At 51.7% G+C, this 23248-nt stretch overlaps 1 protein-coding gene across 5 annotated transcripts in view; it reads left to right on the forward strand.

Moving 5' to 3' along the window:
- RHCG (Rh family C glycoprotein) overlaps positions 1-10931 on the forward strand; it is a 37922-nt gene extending 26991 nt beyond the window's left edge. For 4 of the 5 annotated variants that reach the window (XM_073304146.2, XM_073304144.2, XM_073304147.2 and 1 more), the window contains exons 3-11: positions 1155-1305; positions 3879-4026; positions 4736-4902; positions 5800-5937; positions 6031-6167; positions 6779-6903; positions 8450-8523; positions 9296-9373; positions 9991-10931. In XM_073304146.2, coding sequence (XP_073160247.2) covers positions 1155-1305; positions 3879-4026; positions 4736-4902; positions 5800-5937; positions 6031-6167; positions 6779-6903; positions 8450-8523; positions 9296-9364 — 1009 coding nt within the window. In that variant the 3' untranslated portion in view covers positions 9365-9373; positions 9991-10931. The remainder of the gene's footprint in view (positions 1-1154; positions 1306-3878; positions 4027-4735; positions 4903-5799; positions 5938-6030; positions 6168-6778; positions 6904-8449; positions 8524-9295; positions 9374-9990) is intronic. The other variant, XM_073304145.2, reaches the window with a different exon arrangement.
- Positions 10932-23248: the final 12317 nt, after the last annotated feature.

Consider the following 23248-nt stretch of genomic DNA (forward strand, 5'->3'; position numbering starts at 1 on the left):
TAACCTGATCCTGACTGGCCAGCACGAAATCTGGGGGACTCCAGTTTCTGCATGGTGTAATTAGCAGGGTGTTGTGGTCTGGCAGCTCTGATCTTGGGGCTGTGTCCTGGAGATGGTTCTCAAGAACTTCCTTTTGGATCCAGTTTAAATAGTGAAACTTGAGTCCTGCTTAGCTGTACCTTAATCATTTAACTAAAATATGACTAAACAATTTTCTAACCAATCCTAACATACTGTAAAACAATCCTTTAAGCAATCATACCCCATCACCTCAATTGATTTACACCCAGCAAAATTTGTTATGCAACAGACAAACAATCAAAGAACCAGACAAAGACCATACAGATAAACAATAGAGAAGTAGGGATTTCACAACCACAACTTGTTGATAAGTTGCCAGACAGGATGCCATCACACAACATTTTCTTTAACCATCTTAAGATTTGTTTCTTTATCTGGTGATGATGGCTACTATTAGGACAGGATCACTTTCTTAACAGCCCGATAGTACATTGTTTTAATGTAATTTAGATAGAATGTGAAGATGTGACTTTCTGCTTCTGCTCCTGGCTGCTGCTCTCCTAACATGGCTGCAGACAAAGGCCTCAGACCTTACAATATGGCTACAGGAAAAGGCTTTATCCTTACAAGGGGTCTCCTAACTTCCCACTGGGAGCTCCTCTGGGGACCCCAGTGAAGAGAGACCCATAACTCATCTCACCCTTAGCCATGCATATACCGAGTACAGGGACAGCAATTAACCATTGGAACAGTTTACCCAGGGTCGTGGGGGATTCTCCATCACTGGCCATTTTTAAATCAAGACTGGATGTTTTTCTAATAGATCTGCTCTAGGAGTTATTGTGGGGGAAGTTCTGTGGCCTGTGTTAGAAAGGTTCACAATGGTCGCTTCTGGCCTCCATCTATGAGTCTATGCTGCCACCGCCCAGCGGGAGGGGGATGCAGAAGTGGTACTGTCCCTTAAAGGGACCATGTTCTAGTCACACCCAGCAAGGGGGGTGTTGGTAGGGAAGCCAGGATGAGGTTCAGGTCCTGGCAAAGTTGAAACTCTCTAGATTTGGGAGTGGTGGAGGGGGGGAGGATCTCCATTACTAACCTGCAGGTTGTTTTCTCTCCCATCCCCTGCTCCCCAGCCTGATCAATGCAGATTTCTGCGTTGGTTCTGTCTGCATCGCCTTTGGGGCCATCCTGGGCAAAACCAGCCCTGTGCAGCTGCTCACCCTGACGTTGTTTCAAGTCACGCTCTTTGCTGTGAATGAGTACATCCTCATCAGCCTGCTCCACGTAAGGCTCCCCTCGAGTCAGAAAAATCGGCTGTCTCCTGCCCTTCCTCTCTGGCAGTGCAAACAGGGTGTCCGAGCCAGGTAGAGGGGAGGCAGGTCCGGAGTGAGGTGCAGCATCAGAGCTGTCTGTAGGCTATTGTACAGTGCCTGGCTCCAGTCAGGTCCATCAGCTCCTTGTTTGGCTAAACACACAGGGTTAATTCCAGCCACAACAATTCAAGCAGAAATGTAAAAAGATTCCAAACGCATCAATGAGCAAACAGCCGGGGCTACTTTTCCCACCCTTTAGCTTCTCTCCTACCTTAGTCAGGGAATGGGAAATCTCCCAGGGTTCCGCAAGCAGCGGCAGTGACTTGAGAGCAAGGGATCCCCTCTGGTGGGGTTTTCCTAAGACAGCCAGGGAGTCTCCACACAGAGGGCCTGATGCTCTCTTTGGGTATGTCTACACTGCAGAAAACCCTAGCAGCAGCAAGTCTCAGAGCCTGGGCTCCAGCCACATCGGGAACATCTACACTGTTATTTTTAGCCCTGTAGTGCAAGCCCGAGTCAGTTGACCTGGACTCTGAGACTCGTTGCTGCAGGGTTTTTTCTTGCGGTGTAGCCAGACCCTTTATGGCTGTACAATATTTTCCTCTTGGCTCCTTCCCTTGCTATAATATTTCTTTAGCTGAAGAAAATCAGAGCACACCATAAAGTGAAGACCTGTCTGGTAAAGGAGCCGCAGGGCCTCTGGCAGCGTATGAGAGATTTTTGCTCTGGCGGAGGAAAAGAGATTTGTTCTGAAAGGGGAACCCATTCACCTCAATCCTAAGTGCAGGTGGGGTCAAAAGTGGGGTGGAGGTGGAGGAAGGATCCCTCAAATGCAGAGAAATAATAATCCCTAGGTTTTATATATTATTTTTCATTTATAGATCTCAAAGCACTTTACAAAGGAGGTGAGCAACACTATTCCAATTTTACAAATGGGGAAAGTGAGGCACAGAGATGTGACATGACTGGCCCAAGGGCACACAGCAGGCCAGTGACAGAGTCAGGACTAGAACCCAGGACTGCTGGTCTCCAGAGTCCCAGTCCAGTGCTCTAGGTACCAGGGCAACAATTTCATGGTTTAAAATAAAATTATAGTATAGATTAAATCCTCCACTGTTGGGAGCCCAAATGCACAGGGGCATCTGAAAGGGAACAAGAGAAACTGATCAGCCCAGCTGAATGAAACACAGAACATCAGTCACCACAGGGAAACTGGGTTCTTTGAGATGCCAAATGTCACTAACCTATGTATGCAGTGTTGTTGTAGCCGTGTTGGTCCCAGGCTGTTAGAGAGACAAGGTGGGTGAGGTCATATCTTTTATTGGACCAACTTCTGTTGGAGAGAGAGACAAGTGTTCAAGCTACACTGAGCTCTGCTTCAGGTCAACTTCTTCAGATCTGTAGAAGAGCTCTGGGTAAGCTCACAGGCTTGTCTCTCTCACCAACAGAAGTTGGCCCAACAAAAGATATGACCTCACCCACCTTGTCTCGCTTACGTAGGTGGCCTTAGTAACCCAGCAGAGGGAATGCAGGGAGGGACAGGGGTGGTTAGTAGATGCTTATAAGCAAGGAAGGGTATTCTTGTTTAAATATGTGATGATTATCTTTACTGTATCCCTTTAAACTCTCATCTCTGAAACTCCCTCCTGTCTCATTAGCGAATAATTTAAGTGTCCAGACCGGAGCTTGTGTGTGGGGGTGGAAGTTCAACCCTTTTAGTTTTGGGGGACTGCCCATTATTTCCATCTGCATAGTTGTTCCTCCCAACACCAATGCTCTGGGTGAACTTAGCTAGGGGAATGCCTTTGGAAAGCTCCCTTCCAGGAGAGTTCATCTCAGCAGCTGCATGTGTGTCTTGAGGCAGAAGAAAAGGATGGAAAACAACAAGCACAAGTGTGTGAGGCAGCAGCAGTGAAGGGAAGAGGGGAAGAAAATGAGGAAAGTAAGAGCTGAGGGGAGAGATGACTGGGGTTCATTCCTCATGGTGGCCAGGTCCTGATTACCCCTCCCTCAAAGTTCTGGGGTATTTGCACCTTGAGTTCTGAGTCAGCCCCTTAGAGAGATAAGGGCCAGCTTGGAAGTTTGGATCCAGATCTGAGCATTGCCAATGGGTCTGCAGTTCTGGTTCTGCCCATCTCTGCTCATGGCCTTTACTGGGAGTTTTGTGGCTTTTTAATATTTGTTCTAAAAGCCCCAGGTTTCAAGGGGCAATAACTCTCTATTTAAAAGTCCTGTTCTTTGTCTGCCCTTTACCTGCCCACGCTGGGACTGCCACCTCGGGGTAGTTCTACTCTGGGATGCTGCTGGAACCCATGTGCCATGGAGTCACATGATGGAGGGGCCAGAAATGCCCCTTTGCCATGATGCCTTCCACAGAGGAGGCTAATTGGAAGGATGTGGCTGAGATGCTCTGCCTGCCAGTCGGAGGGACCAGGAGCATTTCTGTTCCCCTCCTGTAGTGACCCAGCACAGGCTGGACGGACGGACAGTCGATTGGCCAGAATACTTCCAACATGTGAATTTTCCTCTGCTCTATGTCCACAGGTTAAAGATGCTGGTGGATCCATGACCATTCATACCTTTGGAGCCTATTTTGGCCTGACAGTGACCAGAATTCTGTACCGGCCCAACCTGGAACAGAGTAAAGACAAGCAAGGCTCTGTGTACCACTCCGACCTCTTTGCTATGATCGGTGAGTTAACTGTGGACTTGGAGACTTCATGAAAGCTGTGCTGGGTCCCTCCTACATCCCACAGGCTATGTGAAACCAGACTGGAGCCAGTGCCCTAGTGGTGAAAACCTGTGTATCCCATTTCCTAATCCTGACACCTCAGAGCTGGCCAGTCCCTCCCCCAATCCCCTGCCCCGGGGCTGGATAAGATTAGAACTAGTGCCCTAGAATTGTAAGGCTCCATGTGCCATTCCCAGACACCCCAGAGCCCTGTACTTCCAGCCTGGGGGCTGACTGGAACTGGTGCTATGAGGTGAGAGGCTCCATGTCCCATTCCAAGACACCCCAGAGCCCGCCAGTCCCCCCATCCTAGGGTCCGATTGGAACTGGTGTTGTGAGGTGAGAGGCTCCATGTGCCATTCCCAGCATTCCAGAGCCAGACAGTCCCCCCAGCCTGGGGTCTGACAGGAATTGGTGCCCTAGAAATGAAAGGCTCCATGTGCTATTGCAGCTTTGAGTTCCTGGTTGGAGTGTTTCGGAAAGAGGGAAAAGTTGGCCATGGAGGTGGAGCTGGGGGTTTGGGGCACAGCCAGCTTTAGCCTCCTCGCCATATAACTACCATCTCTTATGGTTTCTTTTTAACTCCCCTTCCCCTTGCTGCTCCCTGTTTTCCTTCCCCTCCCTCCTACTTCTCCCCCTCACTGTCCCACTCCTGCCCCTCCTCTCCCAGGTACCCTGTACCTGTGGATGTACTGGCCCAGCTTTAACTCAGCTGTTTCAAACCATGGGGATGCGCAGCACCGAGCCGCCATTAACACCTACTGCTCACTGGCCTCCTGTGTCCTCACCACCGTGGCCTTCTCCAGCCTGCTGCAGAAGAAAGGCAAGCTCGACATGGTAAGCAAGGACTGGAGACGCCTGCTGTGCCCTCTCCTGGCTTCATGGATGACTGAAGGGCCAGGCAGTCTGATTGGGGCTGCTTCCTTTGGTGACTGTGCACCAGATTTCATGGGGTTGCATCCAGGGCTCCTAGCCTCCGCACAGCAGCTTGAGCCATGTTCAAGGAATGAATTGTTTTGCAAAGCTCTGTCATGAAAACCATGTGCGGTTTCCATGCAGCAGCAGGTATGTGAGCATGCTTGGGCAAATGGAGGAGCAGATACATGTGATCACCTGTGTGCCGGTGGATCCCTAGGACGGCAGAGCCATGCAGACACCTGTGCTGCAGAGCCGGTGGGAATGGTCCCATGGTGGTGGGCATGTGCCAGGGTTGAACTGTACGGTGTCATGAAAGCATACGGTGTTAGGTGTGTGTGTGCTTGTGAGGGAGCGGGGCCCATACAGTGACGTGTGTGTCAGAGCAGGGTGTTTTCTGGGTGTGTGCTCGTGTATGGGAGAGACAGCAGGCCCCGTACAGAGCTGTGGTTGTGGCAGCACCAGGCTTTGGGAATATCTGTGCAGCAGTGCACGTGTGGATGCAGTGTTTTGTTTCTTCTACATGAAAATGATGCCCCAGCCTATCAGCTGTTGACATTTCATCTTCAGTCTCCTCCCATTCATGTAACTTTTGGTGGTCAAAAATCTCTGGCTTCAGGCAAATCCAGTAATTGGGAATTTGCAATGGGCAGGGAGCCAATCCCAATGCAAAGGAAAATGGGCCCAGATCTTCATTTTCTCTGTGAACATTTTCTCCCCTGCTTTTCTCCTTGGTTGCCTTGAAATGTTGCCACAAATGGGCTTAAAACGCTCTTGTCCCAAAGCCGAAGTGGTAAGACGTGAGTGTTATTTGCACAGGTTCATATCCAGAATGCAACGCTGGCTGGTGGTGTGGCTGTGGGGACCAGCGCGGAGATGATGCTGACTCCATACGGATCCCTCATCGTTGGATTCCTCTGTGGCATCGTGTCCACCGCTGGGTTTGTCTACCTCATGGTAAGTGCTGCTCAGAGGAATTCCAGGCTCTTGCCTCTTAGTTAGGGAGAGGAAATAATCTCTCTCTCTTTCTCTCTCTTCCATTCCCTCCAGCCATTCCTGGAGTCCAAGCTGAAGATCCAGGACACCTGCGGCATCCACAACCTACATGCCATGCCGGGGCTTATTGGGGGGATCGTGGGGGCTGTCACCGCAGCCGCAGCCACTGAAGAGGTGTATGGAAAAGAAGGGTAAGATGGCTTAAATCTCTCCCATGGCGATGGGGTGGGTTATGGGCCAGCGTGTGTGGTTTGGGGGGGGGAGGCAGATGAGATGAGTCAGTGGCAGCAGCTGAGTTCCCCCTTACAGATATGCATCCTGAGTGGTGCTGGGCCTGTAGGGCTGAGTCAGGCTTGGAGGATTGCCGCCTCTTCCAGCTGCCCCCTTTTGGGAGCCCCTATAACTCCAAGGCCCACCTTCATTCTGGAGGACTCTGAGCAGGGGCAGTTGGGTTCATGAAGGGGCATCTCTTTATCTCTGTTGCTTCCTTTTCTGGGTCAAACTCCAGGATAAACCGTGAAGGTCTCAAAGCTACCCTGGGTCTCGTGGTTTTTGGACCCCTCTAGGTCCAGGCTGAGGCCTCTGGGGGTGGGAACAGACTGGAAAAGAAGGAATAAAAGCAAAGAGGCCGGGTTATATTGCTACAATCTCCCCACTCTTCGATGGGAATGTGTCCTCTCAGTGCCAGGGAGATGGTTTGAAAGGGCTGTGAGTGCAGCTCCCCCGTCCTCCACAGCGCGGACTCCCTGACTCAAAGGAGCGTCTCTCTGACAGCTGGTCTCATCATTTCCCTTCCTCGCAGGCTCATCAGTGCCTTTGATTTCACGGGTGACTACAAGGATTGGACGCCCACTGTCCAAGGGGGGTTCCAGGCAGCTGGCATTTTCGTGTCCCTGGCCATGGCCTTGGCTGGGGGGGCCATTGTGGGTGAGTGGGCGGGGTGCAGGGAATGGAGGAGAAGGCCCAGGTCCAGGCTGTGGTTGTAGAGTGGCCGGCTCAGCCACTCGAATTGCTCACATCCTGGCTTACAGGAAGGGTCCATCTCCTGGGCTAGAAGACCCTTCTGCTCCCACATGCAGCCGCTGAAATTGAGATGAGCCCTAAGGCTTGCAAACATGTGGCATTCCAAGGACTATTTTGTTCCCCACTGGCCCTATCACAACAACCCTTTAATACCTCTCCCACCCCAGCATCGCAAGAAGTCCTACCTCCAAAAGTGGCACTTCCCGATGTCATGTGGGAAATGTTGATTGGTTGAAACTATGATGTCATTTCCAAAACTACTGCCCTCTGGAGGTAGGCCTTCCTCGTGTGGCAGCACGGCGCTGTGCCCTGCAGGTTCCCAGCAGAATGGGCAGATCCTGGCTCTGGCACGTTGTCCACCACGAGACACACTGGGATAAGGCACATCTTTGACAGCCTGGGGCAGGGAATTGCCCAGATGTTCTGCAGCCCCATCTGCCGCTCCAGACCCTTTTAGCAGGCAGGATGAGACTTTGGGGCATGTTATGAACCAAAAGGGGGGCTGGAAAATAGCAGCAGGAACCAGGAAGGCTGCAATGAATGGGGAACATAACAATTTTAGAGGATCAGTTCTGTATCCCAAACAGAGCTGAGCATTTCCATGGAAAACAGGCCAGGGCTTGTGAGATCCTCAAGGCTTCTGCTTCCAGCTGAACTCCCCCAAGTCCAGAAGGGGAGAGGAAATAGATCAGCGAATGCAGAACCCTGAATCTCAGCAGGTTCAGCCTGAGTCCTTTGGTTAGTTTGGAAGTTGCTGTTCATTTGGGGTTGTCTCTGATTGGGTCTGGTTCAGCTTGTGGCTGGGTTGGGTTAGATGTGAGTCGGGTTTGATTCAGTGCTGAGCTAAGGGTGAGCTCTAGTTCTAATTTTTTCTGTCTCTGATTGGCTGCCCCGGGTGTTACACTTGCGGTCAGATGCTCTGCATTTCCCCATTTGACGTTTTGCTGCTACCATCCTGTGGGTTGTTGGGGTATGGCGGAATTCTAGCCCAAGCCTTGCCTGCTGCCTCCCAGGGATGTTGCTCACTCAGGAGCAGGTCTCCATTTTTAGGAAGCACTTTTCTGCTTTCAGCATCTAACAGATAGTAGGAGAGGAGATGGCCCCTTCCCCAGATGTTTCCCATAGGGTTGCCCACATTGCTATAATGCACCACATGATTCACGCTTTAAAATTACCCCCAGCCTGTGAACTCCACTTCACTGACTTCCCCGAAACAAGACCCCCCTGGGCCTGCAGGGCAGGGAGAATATGAAGGGCCAGGGCTAGACATGCTCAAAACTGACCCAACCTCACTTCACCTACAACACAGGAAGGGAATAGTTTCCCTGATCCCTCTCTCCCCCAGCCGCTCACCCCAGTGGGGCTCGTCCCTGGCTGCTTTGCCCTGGCCTGCTTGTTTCTCATTGATTTGAGGCATTTCCCATCTCACTCTCTGTTTTGTGGCTTTAAGGTGCTATTTTGAAATTGCCGTTCCTGGGGGACCCTGCTGATGAGAACTGCTTTGAGGATGATGTCTACTGGGAGGTGAGCTATGGGGGCTGGTCCTTTTCACTGTGGCCAGGGCAGGGGAGCTTTGGGGCCTGGTGGCCTGTTTGCAGGAAGTGCAGGGGAGGGTGTCGCAGTCAGGTGCCCTTCGGCTGATGGGGATTTGGGGCTCAGTGTCCATATGGCTGGGGTAATGGGGTTTGGTGATGGGGGGCCGGTGCGTGGCAGAAGGAGGTGTTGGGATCCTGTTTGTGGCTTTAGGCCTGAGCTCTGTGGACTGTTTGGGAGTTGTGGTGTGCCACAAGGTGGCGCTATTGTCCATGACATGGCCGCACCATTGTTTATAAGAAAAGGAGGACTTGTGGCACCTTAGAGACTAACCAATTTATTAGAGCATAAGCTTTCGTGAGCTACAGCTCACTTCCTCGGATGCATATCGTGGAAACTGCAGCAGACTTTATATATACACAGAGAATATGAAACAATACCTCCTCCCACCCCACTGTTTTTGTTTCATATTCTCTGTGTATATATAAAGTCTGCTGCAGTTTCCACGATATGCATCTGAGGAAGTGAGCTGTAGCTCACGAAAGCTTATGCTCTAATAAATTGGTTAGTCTCTAAGGTGCCACAAGTACTCCTTTTCTTTTTGCGAATACAGACTAACACGGCTGTTACTCTGAAACCATTGTTTATAGTTTCCCTCCCCAGCTGTGTGGCTATGGCACCCCCCACTGGCAGGAAAGCAGGCCCTGTCCATACCTTCATGACAGGGCATGGGGACCTGATGGAAGTTTCGTTGTCTTTGCAGGTGCCTGAGGATGAGGAGAGCGGCCTGTACCACATGCATGACCCCACCCTCAAACCTGTGACTTCCTAACCCAGCTGGGTAGGCAGGGCTGCGATGCATGGGAGGGCAGGCCTTGAAGAGCCCAAGAGCTGGTCGGGCAGAGGGTGCCCCTAGAGTACTAGCACCCAGCACTTGGAAGTCTGCATGGATAGGGACTAGTGGATCCTAGTTGCCCTCGTGGCAGCACACAGGCACAGGGCACTGGCCAGTGCCATGCACACATGGGCTTATCCATCAGGGATCCACGACAGCATGCTTGCCTCGTGGCAGAAATGCTGGGCACTGAGACCTCTCTCATGTGGGTATGGCAGGAAGGGGGTTGGGGAGTGGGTGTATACGGGTGTGTGGTGTGACTGTACTAACTGCCTGTTATTGGTGTCACAGTAAAGGGCAGGATTTCACCGGGAGAAGGGTAAGGAGAGGTGCTAAACGGCCCAGCACATGTGTCTCAGGCCATGCCCAGCCTAGTGAAACCTTACCCCAAAGGTGACTGCTCAGTCACTAGCCCAGTCGGGGCGGGAGGGGTACAGGTGCCGGGCAGCTGCCAGGGGAATGTGCCAGGTAGCCAGTGGGCGGGAGGGATACTCTCCATCATCCTGATGTTAAGAGGTCACAGACAGACCCCTGACCTGCCTCTTCCTCTGGGTTTCCTTTAGGTGGCATTCGGACTCCTCCTCCGTCTCTAGCTCTCCAGAGACACTATTGGTGTATTTTGAGAAAAGGAGGTGCCCTGCGACAATCCCCAACTGGACACAGACTCTTTGAGTGCTTCCGAAGGCCCCATTTCCTTTCCCACATTCCCCTCCGTGGTGGGATAGCTTGGAAGAGGCCCTGTTTACACTAAGCAACACACTGGAGAACAGCCAGTAAAGCCAACACAGCCAACATGCTGGAGAACAGCCAGTGAAGCCATATGTCTTTGCTTACCTGAGAGCACGGGGCCAGAGGTTTGAAACGGACACTGGGGCATCTCCCTTAGCACTGCCACAGGGCAGCGGCAGTGGGAGGGGGCTTAGCACCTGTGGGGGGAGTTGTTTTACTAGGTGCTTGTTGGGTGGGATCTCTCAGCTTTCAAGTTCCCAGATTTCACACAGGAACAATTCAGCTGGCGCTGTGTCTGGGCCCAGAGTTAACTGGGCCTCACGACACCTTGGATGTTGGGGATTGTGGAGGATGAAGGGACAATAATAATGGATCCAGTGTGGGGGTAAGAGAAGCATGTCCTTGCAGCTGGGGGGCGCTGTTACACTTAGAGTAGATAATCGTACTTGGCACATATCCAGTGCTTTGCAGTCGTTAATAATTAACCCTCCCAACACCCCTGTGAAGTGGGTAAGCATCATTACTCCTATTTGGCAGATGGGGAACAACGGGCACAAGGAAAGAAAGTGACTTGCTCAAGGGATTAGAACCCAAGAGTCTGCGTGCCTACCCCCTTTCTCAGTTCCTTTGCGATGCTGACTCAAAACAAATGTTTGCTTTCTTGGCCTGACCACTGTCCCTGACTCCTGGAGCTCGGCTGCCCTTCTCTCTCCCTCCTCTTTGTCATTAGCTCTTGCTCCTTGGACGTGTGAATAAAAAGCACTGTTATTCTTTCCAGCGGTGTGCTCCGTTGGGTAATGAGTAGGGTTACCAGAAAGCAACTGTGAAAAAATGGGACGGGGTGGGGGGGTAATAGGCCCCTATATAAGAAAAAGTTCCAAAAAACAGGACTGTCCCTTTACTAGGGTGACGAGATGTCCCATTTTTAATGAGCAGTGAGAGTCAGGTGGGACTCTGTCCATTGCCCCATTTCGACCAGTAGCAATACAAAGGGAGCCATGGTGGGAGGATGCTGGGATAGAGACAGATTCACTTGCAACATGATTGGTTCATGGGAATTTTTCAGCCTTCAATGGAAGGTTTGGTGTGGGGGAGGAGGGCAGGTTGATCCCTGTTTTTGTTGCACAGAGCCCCATGCTACCAGCCTCCTCTCTGAGTCAGCACAATCAAGGGGCTGATCAGGCCAACAGCCCCCTCCTGCTACTACACTGGGGTGGGGAACAGGAATGCTGCTGGTGAAAACAAAGGAGAGAGCATCTAAAATCCAAGGACATGGGGTGAGGGGAGACAGTTGGCCTATGGGCCCAGCACCATGTACCTGAAATACATTTCAATCCATCTTTTCCCAGGTACTGAACCCCCCTCTCCTCAATGCCCCGTGAAGTCCAGGGAGCTGGGAAGCTCCACACCTTGGGGACTCCGGCCCACATGGTCTGGTTTCAGACTGACTTCAGACACATTGTGTGTTTTGAACACCATGGGCTGACAATGCTCTTGTGCCTGGGACATATCAGGGCCTAGCTGCTTAGAGCTGAGCACTTATATGGACTCAAATTTCCCAGAGAGCTCAGGTCCCATTTTAGGCACTAAAGTAAAGAGCCAGATTTTCCAAATTGCTCAGCAGGTGGGGTGCTGGGCCCTTTTGGAAATCTAGCCCTCATGGCAAATGCTGAGCACTTGAAAATCAGGCCCATCTGTGCTCACATTCCAAGCCAGTGCCCATATCAGTGACTGGTTTGAGGTCTGGCTGGGCCTTTGGGTGCACAGCTGTACTCGCTGCATGTGAAATCACAATAACCATGCACGCAGATATCACACCTACATGGTTCCGATGATCAGGGCCTAGGACTGCCTTGCGGATCATTGGTGTACTGGCTCTGCTTCTCCAAACTGCTGGTGTTTGGGTCCAAATAGTGTTGTGCTGGCTGCTTGGTGGAAATATTTTTGCTGCACGTTGATACCTTGCGAAAATGGGTCACTTTGTTCTTCCAGTCTGAGCAGAACTGCTGCCTCTGTTGTCCCCACTCCCATATTCTCCAGGCTGCAGTGACCGGGCCTCTATCGCTCTCCTGGGGAAGCTGTTTCACTGCCCAGTCACTGACTATTTGGAACTTTTCCCTCTTTGTTGGTTTCAGGCCATTCCTCCATGCCTACCCCCTCTCTTGGGACAGATCATTCCCTTCTGTCTAGATGGTTATGCTGGAGGGTCCTGATCCGTCGGAGTCCAAGATACAGAATGTGGATCCCTTTCCCATATTAATAATACCTAGCTCTTGTATATTGCTTTTCATTGGTAGAGCTGAAAGTGCTTTACAAAGGAGGGCAATATCATTATCCCCATTTTACAGATGGGGAAACCAGGTACAGAGGGGGGAAGTGATTTGCCCCAGGTCACTCAGCAGAGCCAAGAATAGACCCTAAGTCTCCTGAGTTTCAGTCCAGTGCTCAAGTCACTCGACCTTCTCCCATCCATCAAGCACATAAGTGAAAAACTGGCAATAAGAGAGGAATTTGGGGGCAGGGGAGAAAACCTGTTCTGGAGCCAGTGTATTTCTCAGGGTAATATATGAGGAACAGAGAGGGAAAAGGAAAGAAAGGCGGTGGGAGGGGTGATGGGATCTCTTCTCTATGTCTCTCTGTAATTCTCACACCTGAGAGGGGGAGGTGAAAGTAGCTATTCACGCCCCCTTGGGATGTGACACCCTCATTTTCCATGCTGGGTAAAGACAAAAACCCTTTACAACATGTTTCTGGAATTTGTCAGCAGCTGCCAGTGGCAGCATGTTAATTAAATGTCGGCAAAGATGGAAGCAAGAGGCCCTGCTCTAATTGGACAGTTTGCTTGGTGGAACTGAAAAACATTGTGACAAAGGAGGAGGCTCTGAAATGCTGTGTTCCCGGGTCGAGGAAACCCAGCGCCAGGAGAGGCTCTGGTAGAAATCAGGGTTTGTCTTGGTTTGACCTGAGATGAACCTGCTATTTTAAAAAAAAAAAAAAAAAAAAAGGACTGCCATCCTTTGCAGTAATGGCCCAAAGTTTGCAGCTTGGAGCACTGTGGCAGTATGGGCCAGTACTGGACATCCTTGGGCACAGTGGTGGATTAACAGACTGCTGCGGAAACCCCTGCACGGTGGGCTGGGGTGCTCGAGAGCAGCCCACAGCCCATGTCCCCACACTGCCCAGGACAGGTGGCGGGCTTGGGGTTCCCCACAGCAGCCCAGGCTCCCTGGGCAGCTCTTACCGTGTCTTACCATGGTCTGGCTCCGGGTTCTGGCCTGGCCAGGGGGCAGGGCCTTATGGGAGGAAGAGGAGGAGCAAGGGACAGGGCCTCCTGGTGAAGAGGGTGTGGGGAGTCCAAATGTTCTTTGTGTCCAGGGCCCAAATAAGTCTTCATCCACCTCTACTTGGACAGGGTGGCAAAAATTAAGGGGTGGGCTGCTGTGGGGCAGTTTGGATCTTTAAAAGGGGAGCTCTTCCTGACACTCTCCCCCGTCCAAAGGCCCTGAGTCAGAGTCTCCACTGCATGCACCTTAGAGCAGTGCAAAGGGAGTGTGTAACATGATCAGATCCAAGTGGCAGGGTTTTGCCCTGGTGGACATGATGGCACAATGTGCAGGGCAGTAAAGACTCAAACCCTTGTGACGAGGCTGGTAGCAATCAGCACCACTCCTGGGTCAACTGGAGAGAGGGAGATGAGGTGCCCCTGCCTCAGGGGTCCAGCTGGCTGAATTGGCAGGGATCCTAGCCCCCTTCACCCCCATGCCTGTAGGGAGCCAGGGACAGACGTTGGGAGCTTCAGTCTTTTGTGCTAATAATTCTATTAATGTGATAAAAAGCCATTCCAGTATTGTGAAGTAGTTCCTTCCCTGCTTAACTAACTGATCTGGTGGCTTGGGGACCTTACTGCATTTTCCATAAGAATGGCCATACTGGGTCAGACCAAAAGTCCATCTAGCCCAGTGTCCTGTCTTCCTACAGTGGCCAATGCCAGGTGCTTCAGAGGGAATGAACAGAACAGGTAATCATTTAGTGATCCATCCCTGGCACACAGAGGCTAGGGATACCATACTAATAGCCACTGATGGACCTATCCTCCATATATTTATCTAGTTCTTTTTTGAACCCTGTAATAGTTTTGGCCTTCACAACATCCCCTGGCAAATAATTCCACAGGTTGACTGTGCTGTGTAAAGAAATATTTCCTTTGTTTTAAACCTGCTGTCTATTAATTTCATTTGGTGACCCCTATTTCTTGTGTTATGAGAAGGAGTAAATAAAACTTCCTTATTTACTTTCTTCATACCAGTCGTGATTTTATAGACCTCTACCATATAGAATCATAGAATATCAGGGGGTTGGAAGGGACCTCAGGAGGTCATCTAGTCCAACCCCCTGCTCAAATCCCTAAATGGCCCCCTCAAGGATTGAACTCACAATCCTGGGTTTAGCAGGCCGATGCTCAAACCGCTGCGCTATCCCTCCCCTTAATCCCCCCTTAGTTGTCTCTTTTCCGAGCTGAAAAGTCCCAGTCTTATTAATCTCTCCTCATATGGAAGCTGTTCCATACCGCAAATTATTTTTGTTGTTCTTTTCTGTACCTTTCCCAATTCCAATATATCTTTTTTGAGATGGGGCAACCACATCTGCACAGAGTATTCAAGATTTCCCTGTGATGCTCTTTGTTTACAGAGCATTTCACTCAAGTCTAGAGAGACCATCCATCCCATTTGTAAAGGGACAGTCCTGTTTTTTGGGACTTTTTCTTAAATAGGTGCCTATTACTCCCCAACCCGTGTCCCGTTTTTTCACAGTTGCTATCTGGTAACCCTACTCAAGCCTGATGAGTTTCACTTTCTATTTTGACTCATGGGGCTTGAGTCTCAGTTTTGCTCACCTCCTTTTTATGCAGCTTTGGCACCATAATGGAGCCTTCAGGGGGGTGGAAATGGCCCCATTGGGAATATCTCCGCCCACCGAGGGCCTTCCTGGCTGGTGTAGAGCAGATGTAAGCGCTCCCAGTAGGGGATTAGGTCAGAATATGTAAGGGGCAGGGTGAGGTGCTTAAAGTCACTCTCCGACCCCTGCCCCAAGGGCAGGAAGGGCGTGACTGAGGACTAGGCCTGGGGCACAACCAGGCTCCCAGGCTCTAATTTGGTGCTGTGGTGTTTGGGTTCCTAGTGCTGCAGGGGAAAGATTTAATCTCACCTCCCTCACCCCCAGGAATGGATTAACCATTAAACACGCTGTGCGGTGGCACTGGGCCCCCAGCAAGAGGGGGGCCCCCAAAATGCAGCAGCGCTGCAGGGCACAGGTAGGCAGGCTGCCTGCATGCCATGGCCGCTGGCACCGTGCTGCTCCCAGAAGCGGTTGGCTGCTGGCACGTCTCTACGCGCCCCTGGCTGGGGAGAGGTGGCTCCGCGCGCTGCCCCCACCCCGAGCAGCACACGGAGACCCACTGCCCCCCCCTCCCCCAAGGGGCACGCAGAGACACGCCAGCAGCAGCAGAGCAAGGCTAAGGCGGCTCCCTGCCCACTCTGCCTCCCTCCCTCCATGCCGCGCCGCTCCCGGAAGTGGCCGGCATGTCCCTGCGGCCCCTGGGAGGGGGGTGTCTCCGCGCGTTGCCCCCGCACCGAGCGCCGACTCCGCAACTCCCATTGGCTGAGAACTGACCCCGCCTAGGAGCCACTGCCAGAAGGGTGTGCTGGTCACTTTGGGAGCCGCGCCACCAGAGGTAAGCGCTGCCCCCCTGACTCCCTCCCACACCCCAACCCCCTGCCCCAGCCCAGAGCCTGCACCCAAACTTCCTCCCAGAGCCTGCACCCCTCCCAACCCCTAGCCCCAGCCCAGACCCCGCACCCCACACCCAAACTTCCTCTCAGAGCCTGCACCCCTCCCCCCAACCCTTTGCCCCAGCCCAGAGCCAGCACCCCTCACCCCCTCCCAGACCCCAATCCCCTGTCCCAGCCCAGACCCCACACCCCACACCCAAACTTCCTCTCAGAGCCTGCACCCCTCCCCCCAACCCTTTGCCCCAGCCCAGAGCCTGCACCCCTCCCCCCAACCCTTTGCCCCAGCCCAGAGCCAGCACCCCTCCCATACCCCAATCCCCTGTCCCAGCCCAGACCCCAAACCCCACACCCAAACTTCCTCCCAGAGCCTGCACCCCTCCCCCCCAACCCCTTGTCCCAGCCCAGAGCCTGCACCCCTCACCCGCTCCTGCACCCCAATCCCCTTCCCCAATCAAGATACCTCACTTTATTTTCATTTACTTATTACTTATAATATAGGAGGAGGATGAAGAAAAAGGAATGAAAAACGGGAGGGAGATAAGAGAGAATGTTCTTTTTCTTTGTTGGGTCCCAAGGGGGGGAACCTGAAAATGAAGCTGCGCACAGGGCCCCACTAACTCTAAATCCGCCACTGCTCACCCCGGAACCTGTTTTCACTAGGGAAGGAAACAGCAGGCCTTTCTGTGCACATACCTTCATCTGGGGGAAATCTGCCCAGCTAGAATTCGGAAACCTCTTAGGTGTCGTAAAGTGCCCCCTTTTAAAAAGTGAATCCTAAAATATTCAACCCAAAATATGGGAGTGAGTCTTTTTAATGGGCATGTTGGTTGCCACACCAAAGAGGGAGCTCCCAAGGAGCCAGGTGGAGCCAGGTGTCGTGGTTCTCAGGTTATTCTGGCCCTATCCTTACCCTGTCTATTTATCTCATCTCTATCAGCTTATCACCATGCAATGGAACTAGTGCTAGTGTCTTCCTGTGCCCTGCCTTGCACAGTCCCCCAGGTCTGCACCATAGGCTGCTCCCAGAAGCGTTGCCTTGCGTTATGCTAGGATTGTGTGTTCCCTGCCCCATGCCCTGCTCCAGACTCAGGCTAGCAGGGCTCATGCTGGTGCTCTAAAAAAGAGCTTTGCAGATGGTGCAGCCCAGGCTGGAGCTCGGTCTCTCAAGCCCACCGTTCACCCCCCAGCTTTGGCCAGCCTGAGCCGCACTGGCTATGGAGCTTTTTTCAAAATGAGTCTGTGGCCCTGGGCTGGGAGGCTCACTCCCAATGCAGTGCAGACATGTCCTTCCTGGCAGCCCTCTCGCTGCTCCCCGCGGCAGAGGAGGTCAGCGCCCAAAAGGTCAAACAGCCCTCATTGGCTTAACAAGGCCACTACCTCGTGTCTCCCTGGGGGGAGAACACTGTGTGAGGGCCCTTTGCTGAACTTTATGAGTCTGCCCTGCTCTCTGTGCCTGCGTCTGACAGGCAGGCAGAGCCTTGCACATCTCAGCCCCTCCGTCCCTCCAAATACATTTGCTCTGTCCACTCACTTTCAATGGACTGTTTTCCTCCCTGGTAGTACGTTCCCATGCCTGTCCCTGGGAGATGGTGGACTAGGCTCTGTAGATTTTCCCCCTTTTGCTTCCCACTACCCCCAACAGAGCCTTGTAAAGAATGTCAGTCTCAAGATGGCGTGTGTGAAGTTCAGTGACAGCCGGCTGGGAGCTTCCCATTGAGGGGCTGGTGAGAACACAGGATTGGCCTCTTCTGGAGGGCAGGAGGATGTATGGGAAAAGAAGTCATGGAAGGCTTCAGGCCCAGGCTCTTGGGGTTTAGGAGGTACCAGTTGGATGGGAAGGATGAGGCCACTGGCCAAAGCTGTCCAGACAGGTTCCCATAGGAGCGTGGGCTGGATGGACAAACCTACGTTCACATAGGCTCTAAGGCCCAGCCTGGCAATTAATCCCCTGGGATCTATGGGCCGAGAAGCAGAAAAGATAAAAACAACTTCTCATGTAAAGATGGTGGCTTCCTCAGGGGAGGCCATTAAATGGCATTGGAACAGGGCAAGGGGCAAGGTGGGGAACAGCAGCACTTAATCCTGTGGTGACTAGGCAGGCAGGTGGGTTTAGATCATGTGCCAGCTGCTGAAAGGGCTGCCACAGAGCTACTTACAAGGGCAAGGCCTGTACTCAGCTCACTAGCTCCCCCGGAATAGGAACTCCACTGTGCAGCTGTAGGGGGGCGTCTGTCAGGGTGTGCACGTGTGTTTGTCTCAGTGTGTCTGTGCACACGTGCGTGTGTGTCAGGTTGTGCGTCAGTTGTGGTGTGCCTGGGTCGGTCTGTGTGTCCCTGCATATGTGTGTGTGTGTGTGAGAGAGAGAGAGTGTCACGGTGTGTCTGTATGCATGTGTGTCAGCCACAGTGTAGCTGTGCATTAGTCTCTATGTCACCTGTATGTGTGTCAGTCACGGTGTGTCTATTCATATATGTGTGGGTTGGTCTCAGTGTGTCCATGCATGTGTGTGTGTGTTGGACCCTGTGTCCCTGTGTGTGTGAATGGCTCTTCAGACCCTTCTGAAGGAGCTCTGTAAATTGTAATCAGATTAAGGCAGCCAATCACTTAGAGCCCTTGAAAAGGGCATACGTTTTCTAATCAGTACCTAGCATTGAGTCTCACAAAGGGTCTAAGTAACTTGGCAGGGGTCGGGCCCTCTGGAGCACAGGGGAGGGGGCACTCCTCTCTTTTCTCTCTGTCCCTTGTAATTATGTCAATTTGCTATCCAAATTGTTTGCTTGAGTGGACAGTGGGGGCTTGCCTCCCCGGCCCTATTCATGTGGTAATGTGGGAAGGAACATGGCCTCCTGGCTTCAGGAGATGCTGCCGGCCTCCTAAGGAACAGCACACACTCCCAGAGCAGGGATCCAAACCCTCAGGGGAGAAACTTAAGCAGGCTGCTGGCTGCTAGTGCCCTTCCAACGCCCAGCTCACAGGACAGGAGCAGATCACCGAAGGGGTGCTTGGCTTCCACACAGCATTTGCTTTAACTTTCATTCTTCTTCCATGTGGTTGAGTCTTGAGGTTCTTTTCCCTGTCCCAGGGCTGCACAGTCACTGGAGGGGACACCGCAGACACTGGGGAATTCAGCTGCAGTAGGATGCCGCCATGTTATTATGTACAGCATCTTTCATATGGTGCTTTAACGAGTGAAATTCTGCACTTATTTACCAGAGTGAGAGAGGCAAGGCACAGACAGGGTGCTGCAAAGGAGCAAGAACTTGCACCTTTGTAGTAGTGGTAAGACAGTGGAAAGGGAAAGACAAGAGGCCGGTGCTAGACAACTGAAGAGAGGTTGAAAGAGAAGGGCTATAAGGATGGCCGAATGGTGGCAAACACAAGGAGGGCAATGCTGAGCTAGATGGGCTGGCCAGCCTGCTTTGTATGGGTGAGAAGGGAACAGCAGTATTCTGGGTGTGCTGGAATCTGGAAAGGTGGGACCGGGGTATGTGTGAGGGGGAGAAGGGAGTTGCAATAGTCTACGCAGGAGGAGATGTTGACCTGCATGAAGACTCCTGCAGGGAGGCCATGCTACTCTTGGTCAAGGTTGCAGAGGCAGCCAAAGGCAGGTCTCAGACCTCAAAAGAGAAGGAGAATCCAGTGTCAAGGATGGCATGAAGGTTGCAGACTATGCAGTCAAATGGAAGCTCTGGGTTGAGGAGGGAGAGGAAGGAAATGGAGTTTCATTGGAGGAGGCTCCTCTTGCCCGTCTTGTGGCTTAGTGACATTTGGCTAAAGGAAGTTGCGATGAAGCATTTTCTAAGGTCGAGACAAGCAGAGAGGAAGGTCAGGGGGATTCTGCAGAGAAGGAGGCATCCCCAGAGATGGATGCAATTCCTGAGAACATTGGTAACACAGGGTGAAAGAATGGGAAGGCAGGATGAAACAACAGGGAAGAGGACCACAGCTGGAGGCTGGATAGTCTGCAGGAGGAGATGAAGGAAGAAATGCCAATGTGCGAAATCGGAGCTAGCTATTGTGAGGGGGACATTGCGGAGAATTCATGCAGTCTTTGATTGTCATCCCTGCACTTTCTCTGGGATGTAGGCTACCGGGGGTGCCCATAGGACGTCTCTGCGACAGATGTGCCCAGGGCATCTGGGCGCCATCTATGGGATGGACATGAATGGGGGTTGCCGTACATTGCCTCTGCTCCACCTGCGACACCAGCTTTGTCTCCCATTTGTCAGCTCCTCACACAAGTATGTTTGCACCTTCCTCTATGTTCCAAATGCTGTCCCTGAACTGGCCCTCAAGGCCATTGCCCCTGCTCATTCAGCTCTCCTCGGGAGCCCCACTCTGCTATGGCACCTGTGAGGAATCAGCCAGTGAGCACTGCTGGGGAGAGTGCTGCACTTCACCTGTTTAGAAGAACAAAGGAAATTTGGTTTGCAAATGTACACGTGTCTGTCCGAACTGTACACACTTGATTGTATCCCTCGCCGACGCCTCCGCAGCCAAACTGAATCTAGGGGACATTATCCTGTTTGTTTTAGTCACATGCCAGGGAGGCAACGCAGCTCAGTCCTGACCTGTAGCAACCCCATGTTGGGTCCCCCAATAGCTCTGGCATTCTGGGCAGCACTGTAAAGTGCCAGTGTACACAAGCCCTCTGACTGGGAACATCTTCTGCTGTCTGCTTGTGCCCCACCCTCCGGCAGCTCTGCCAATGACTGGCTAAACTCCCTGCTATTCCCATCCTGGTCTCCCATGCACCATTCTGCTGCTGCACCTCAGTCCCTATGTGAAGCAGTCCCCTGCTGTCCCTAATTTAGGCCACGTACACAGCTCGGCCCAAGCACTTCCACTCTGACTTGCAGCACTTCCCACTACTCTAGTCCTGGCCCTCTGCTGCAAAGAGAGTGTGAATCATGCCAAACTGTGTCATTGCTTTTGTGACACACCTAACCACCCACACTGGGATGAACATTTGCATATATTTTGCCTGCAAGCCCTTGTAAAGGGGAGCCTTTATTGCCTGTATAGATCACAGTGTGTTAGTTAAGGGCTTCTTTGTATTGCATCAGACAGAAGATTGCCAGCTGGGGTCATCAGAAGTCCTGGGTGGGGAGAAGAGACAGGAGGAGGGAGAAGCTCTGACAATACAGACTGGAGGATTAAAGGAGCATATAACGTTCCCATTGAGTGAGACAAGAGGCTGTTCACTCAAAGATTGACAGCAACCAGGAGGCGATTCCCAGCACAATATCCAATTAATTCTCTACCCTCTTCTACACTGTCTCCTCCCCCCTTGGGCTGGTACATGAGCAGGGAAGGGCTGAGGCTGAGATCCTCCACAAGGTCATTAATTGCTCTTGATTAAGAGGAGATTGTTGAGCCTGGAAGGATTCAGTCCAGGCACCAGTCTAAGTGGGCACCCCTTGTCCCATCCTCACCAGACTCTCATCAATTTGGCCCGCCCCAATAATCCACCTCCCCAAATCTCAAGCACGGAAGAACTGTAAGATTGAGGGTTTATCAGTGCTGCAGGCTGGGCTTGAGATGCATCAATAAAACTGTGTGTAAGGAGCACAAGACAGGCCCAGCAGGGGGTGTTATGGGACAAAATGGAGGTGCATTAGCAAAGTTGGCTGTAAAGAGCCCAAAACAGGCCTACCAAGGGGTGCTCTGGATGAAGACTAAGGTTCAGACACTGAGCTTTTTGAGCAAAGATTATCCAGGACTTCTGCTCTCTGCTTAATAGGGCTCGTCAAAAACGGTTTTTTGATGGAAAATTTGGGTTTTTGACAAAGAATTTTCCTGCAATAAGTATCTGCTTTCTGCAGAAAAATTTGAATTTGAGTCAAAAACTTTTTGGCTAGAAACCAAAATTTTTCAGCCAAATACTGAACACTTCTGGGTTTTTTTGGTTTCAGGCGGATGGTTTGAATTTTTTTTTTTTTTAAATGCAAAATTTTCTATAGAAAAAAGAAGGAGGAGTCCGGTGGCACCTTAAAGACTAACACATTTATTTGGGCATAAGGTTTCGTTGGTAAAAACCCCACTTCTTATACCCACGAAAGCTTATGCCCAAATAAATGTGTTAGTCTTTAAGGTGCCACCAGACTCCTTGTTGTTTTTGTGGCTATAGACTAACACGGCTACCCCTCTGATATAGAAAAAAGCCACATTTTCCAGCCAGCTGCACTGCTTAATTCCAGCCAAGGCTTTTGGTCTCTAGCACTAACATTCTTCATATGAGATTGGTTAACATGTGAGCTGCTTCTTCTGTGCCATCCTCTGAACTCCATGTCCCAGTCTGATCTCACACCAGTTTTACAACAGTGCAGTTCTGCTGATGTCAGTGAAGTCCCAACTGATTTATATTGGTGTAAATAAGAGCAGAGCTGGGCCAATCAGTAAAATTTTTGCACACCTGTGGGAATTTGCTGGTATCTGTCAATCTCTCCTCTTATTCCTTTGCGATCAGCCTGAAAGGTGTTTTTCTGAGATGTACACACTTTGGCTGGCGCTGCTTTGTGAGCTTTGGCTACAGGTGCCAGTGCTTTCGAAGTGGGAAACTTCACAAAACTGCAGGGAAGCGACCATGAAAGCACCACCGGTCCTGGAAGATCTGGAAGCAGCCAAGTTCTTATACCAGTGGGCCCCTGCATTTGGCCAAGCTTCCTGTGGCATTTACATTGTGGCTGGTTCACCTGGGTGATGTCAGATTAATATCCTGCTGCAAGCTTCTCCCACCTGGCTGGAAACAGGCCTGTGTCCTCTTCCCCCCCTTGACTCTTTAGTTAGTGCTGGGGATTGCAGTTAATCCTCTGTGGTTTCTGGGATGGGGCAGAGACAGCATTATGGATTTAGCTGCTTGGTATGTCCCTACAGAGCGCTGCAACCTGGAAGTGCCCTCCTGCAGCCCATGACAGACACAGAGGAAAATGCACGTCTGGCTGTGCCTTCAGCAGCCTTCATTGATATGCACCATGGCCTGAGCGTCCCTCTGCCTCCCGCCTGCTTCCTTCCAGACACACACACACAGTAGAGTTGTTTGAAAGTCCTCTGGCAGTTTTAGTGGCAACGAATAACAGATTAGCCATGATCTGATCAGCCCAGTATCTAAGCTTTATTCTCCCTGCTGACAAGTATTTGAAAGAGGGGAGGGGCCACTTTCAGCCCAAACGATGAATCTTTCACAGACAAGAATGGGCCTTTTTTCTCCAGTGAGGCCTCAGGCTGTTCGGTGCCCTGTTGCTAGGCAAGGCATGGAGCCCGTGATTGCATGCCGGGCCTAGTCTGGCAGAGCCCTCGGGTT

This window comes from Lepidochelys kempii, chromosome 10 (assembly GCF_965140285.1).
Source record: "Lepidochelys kempii isolate rLepKem1 chromosome 10, rLepKem1.hap1, whole genome shotgun sequence".
NCBI classification, from domain to species: Eukaryota; Metazoa; Chordata; order Testudines; family Cheloniidae; genus Lepidochelys; species Lepidochelys kempii.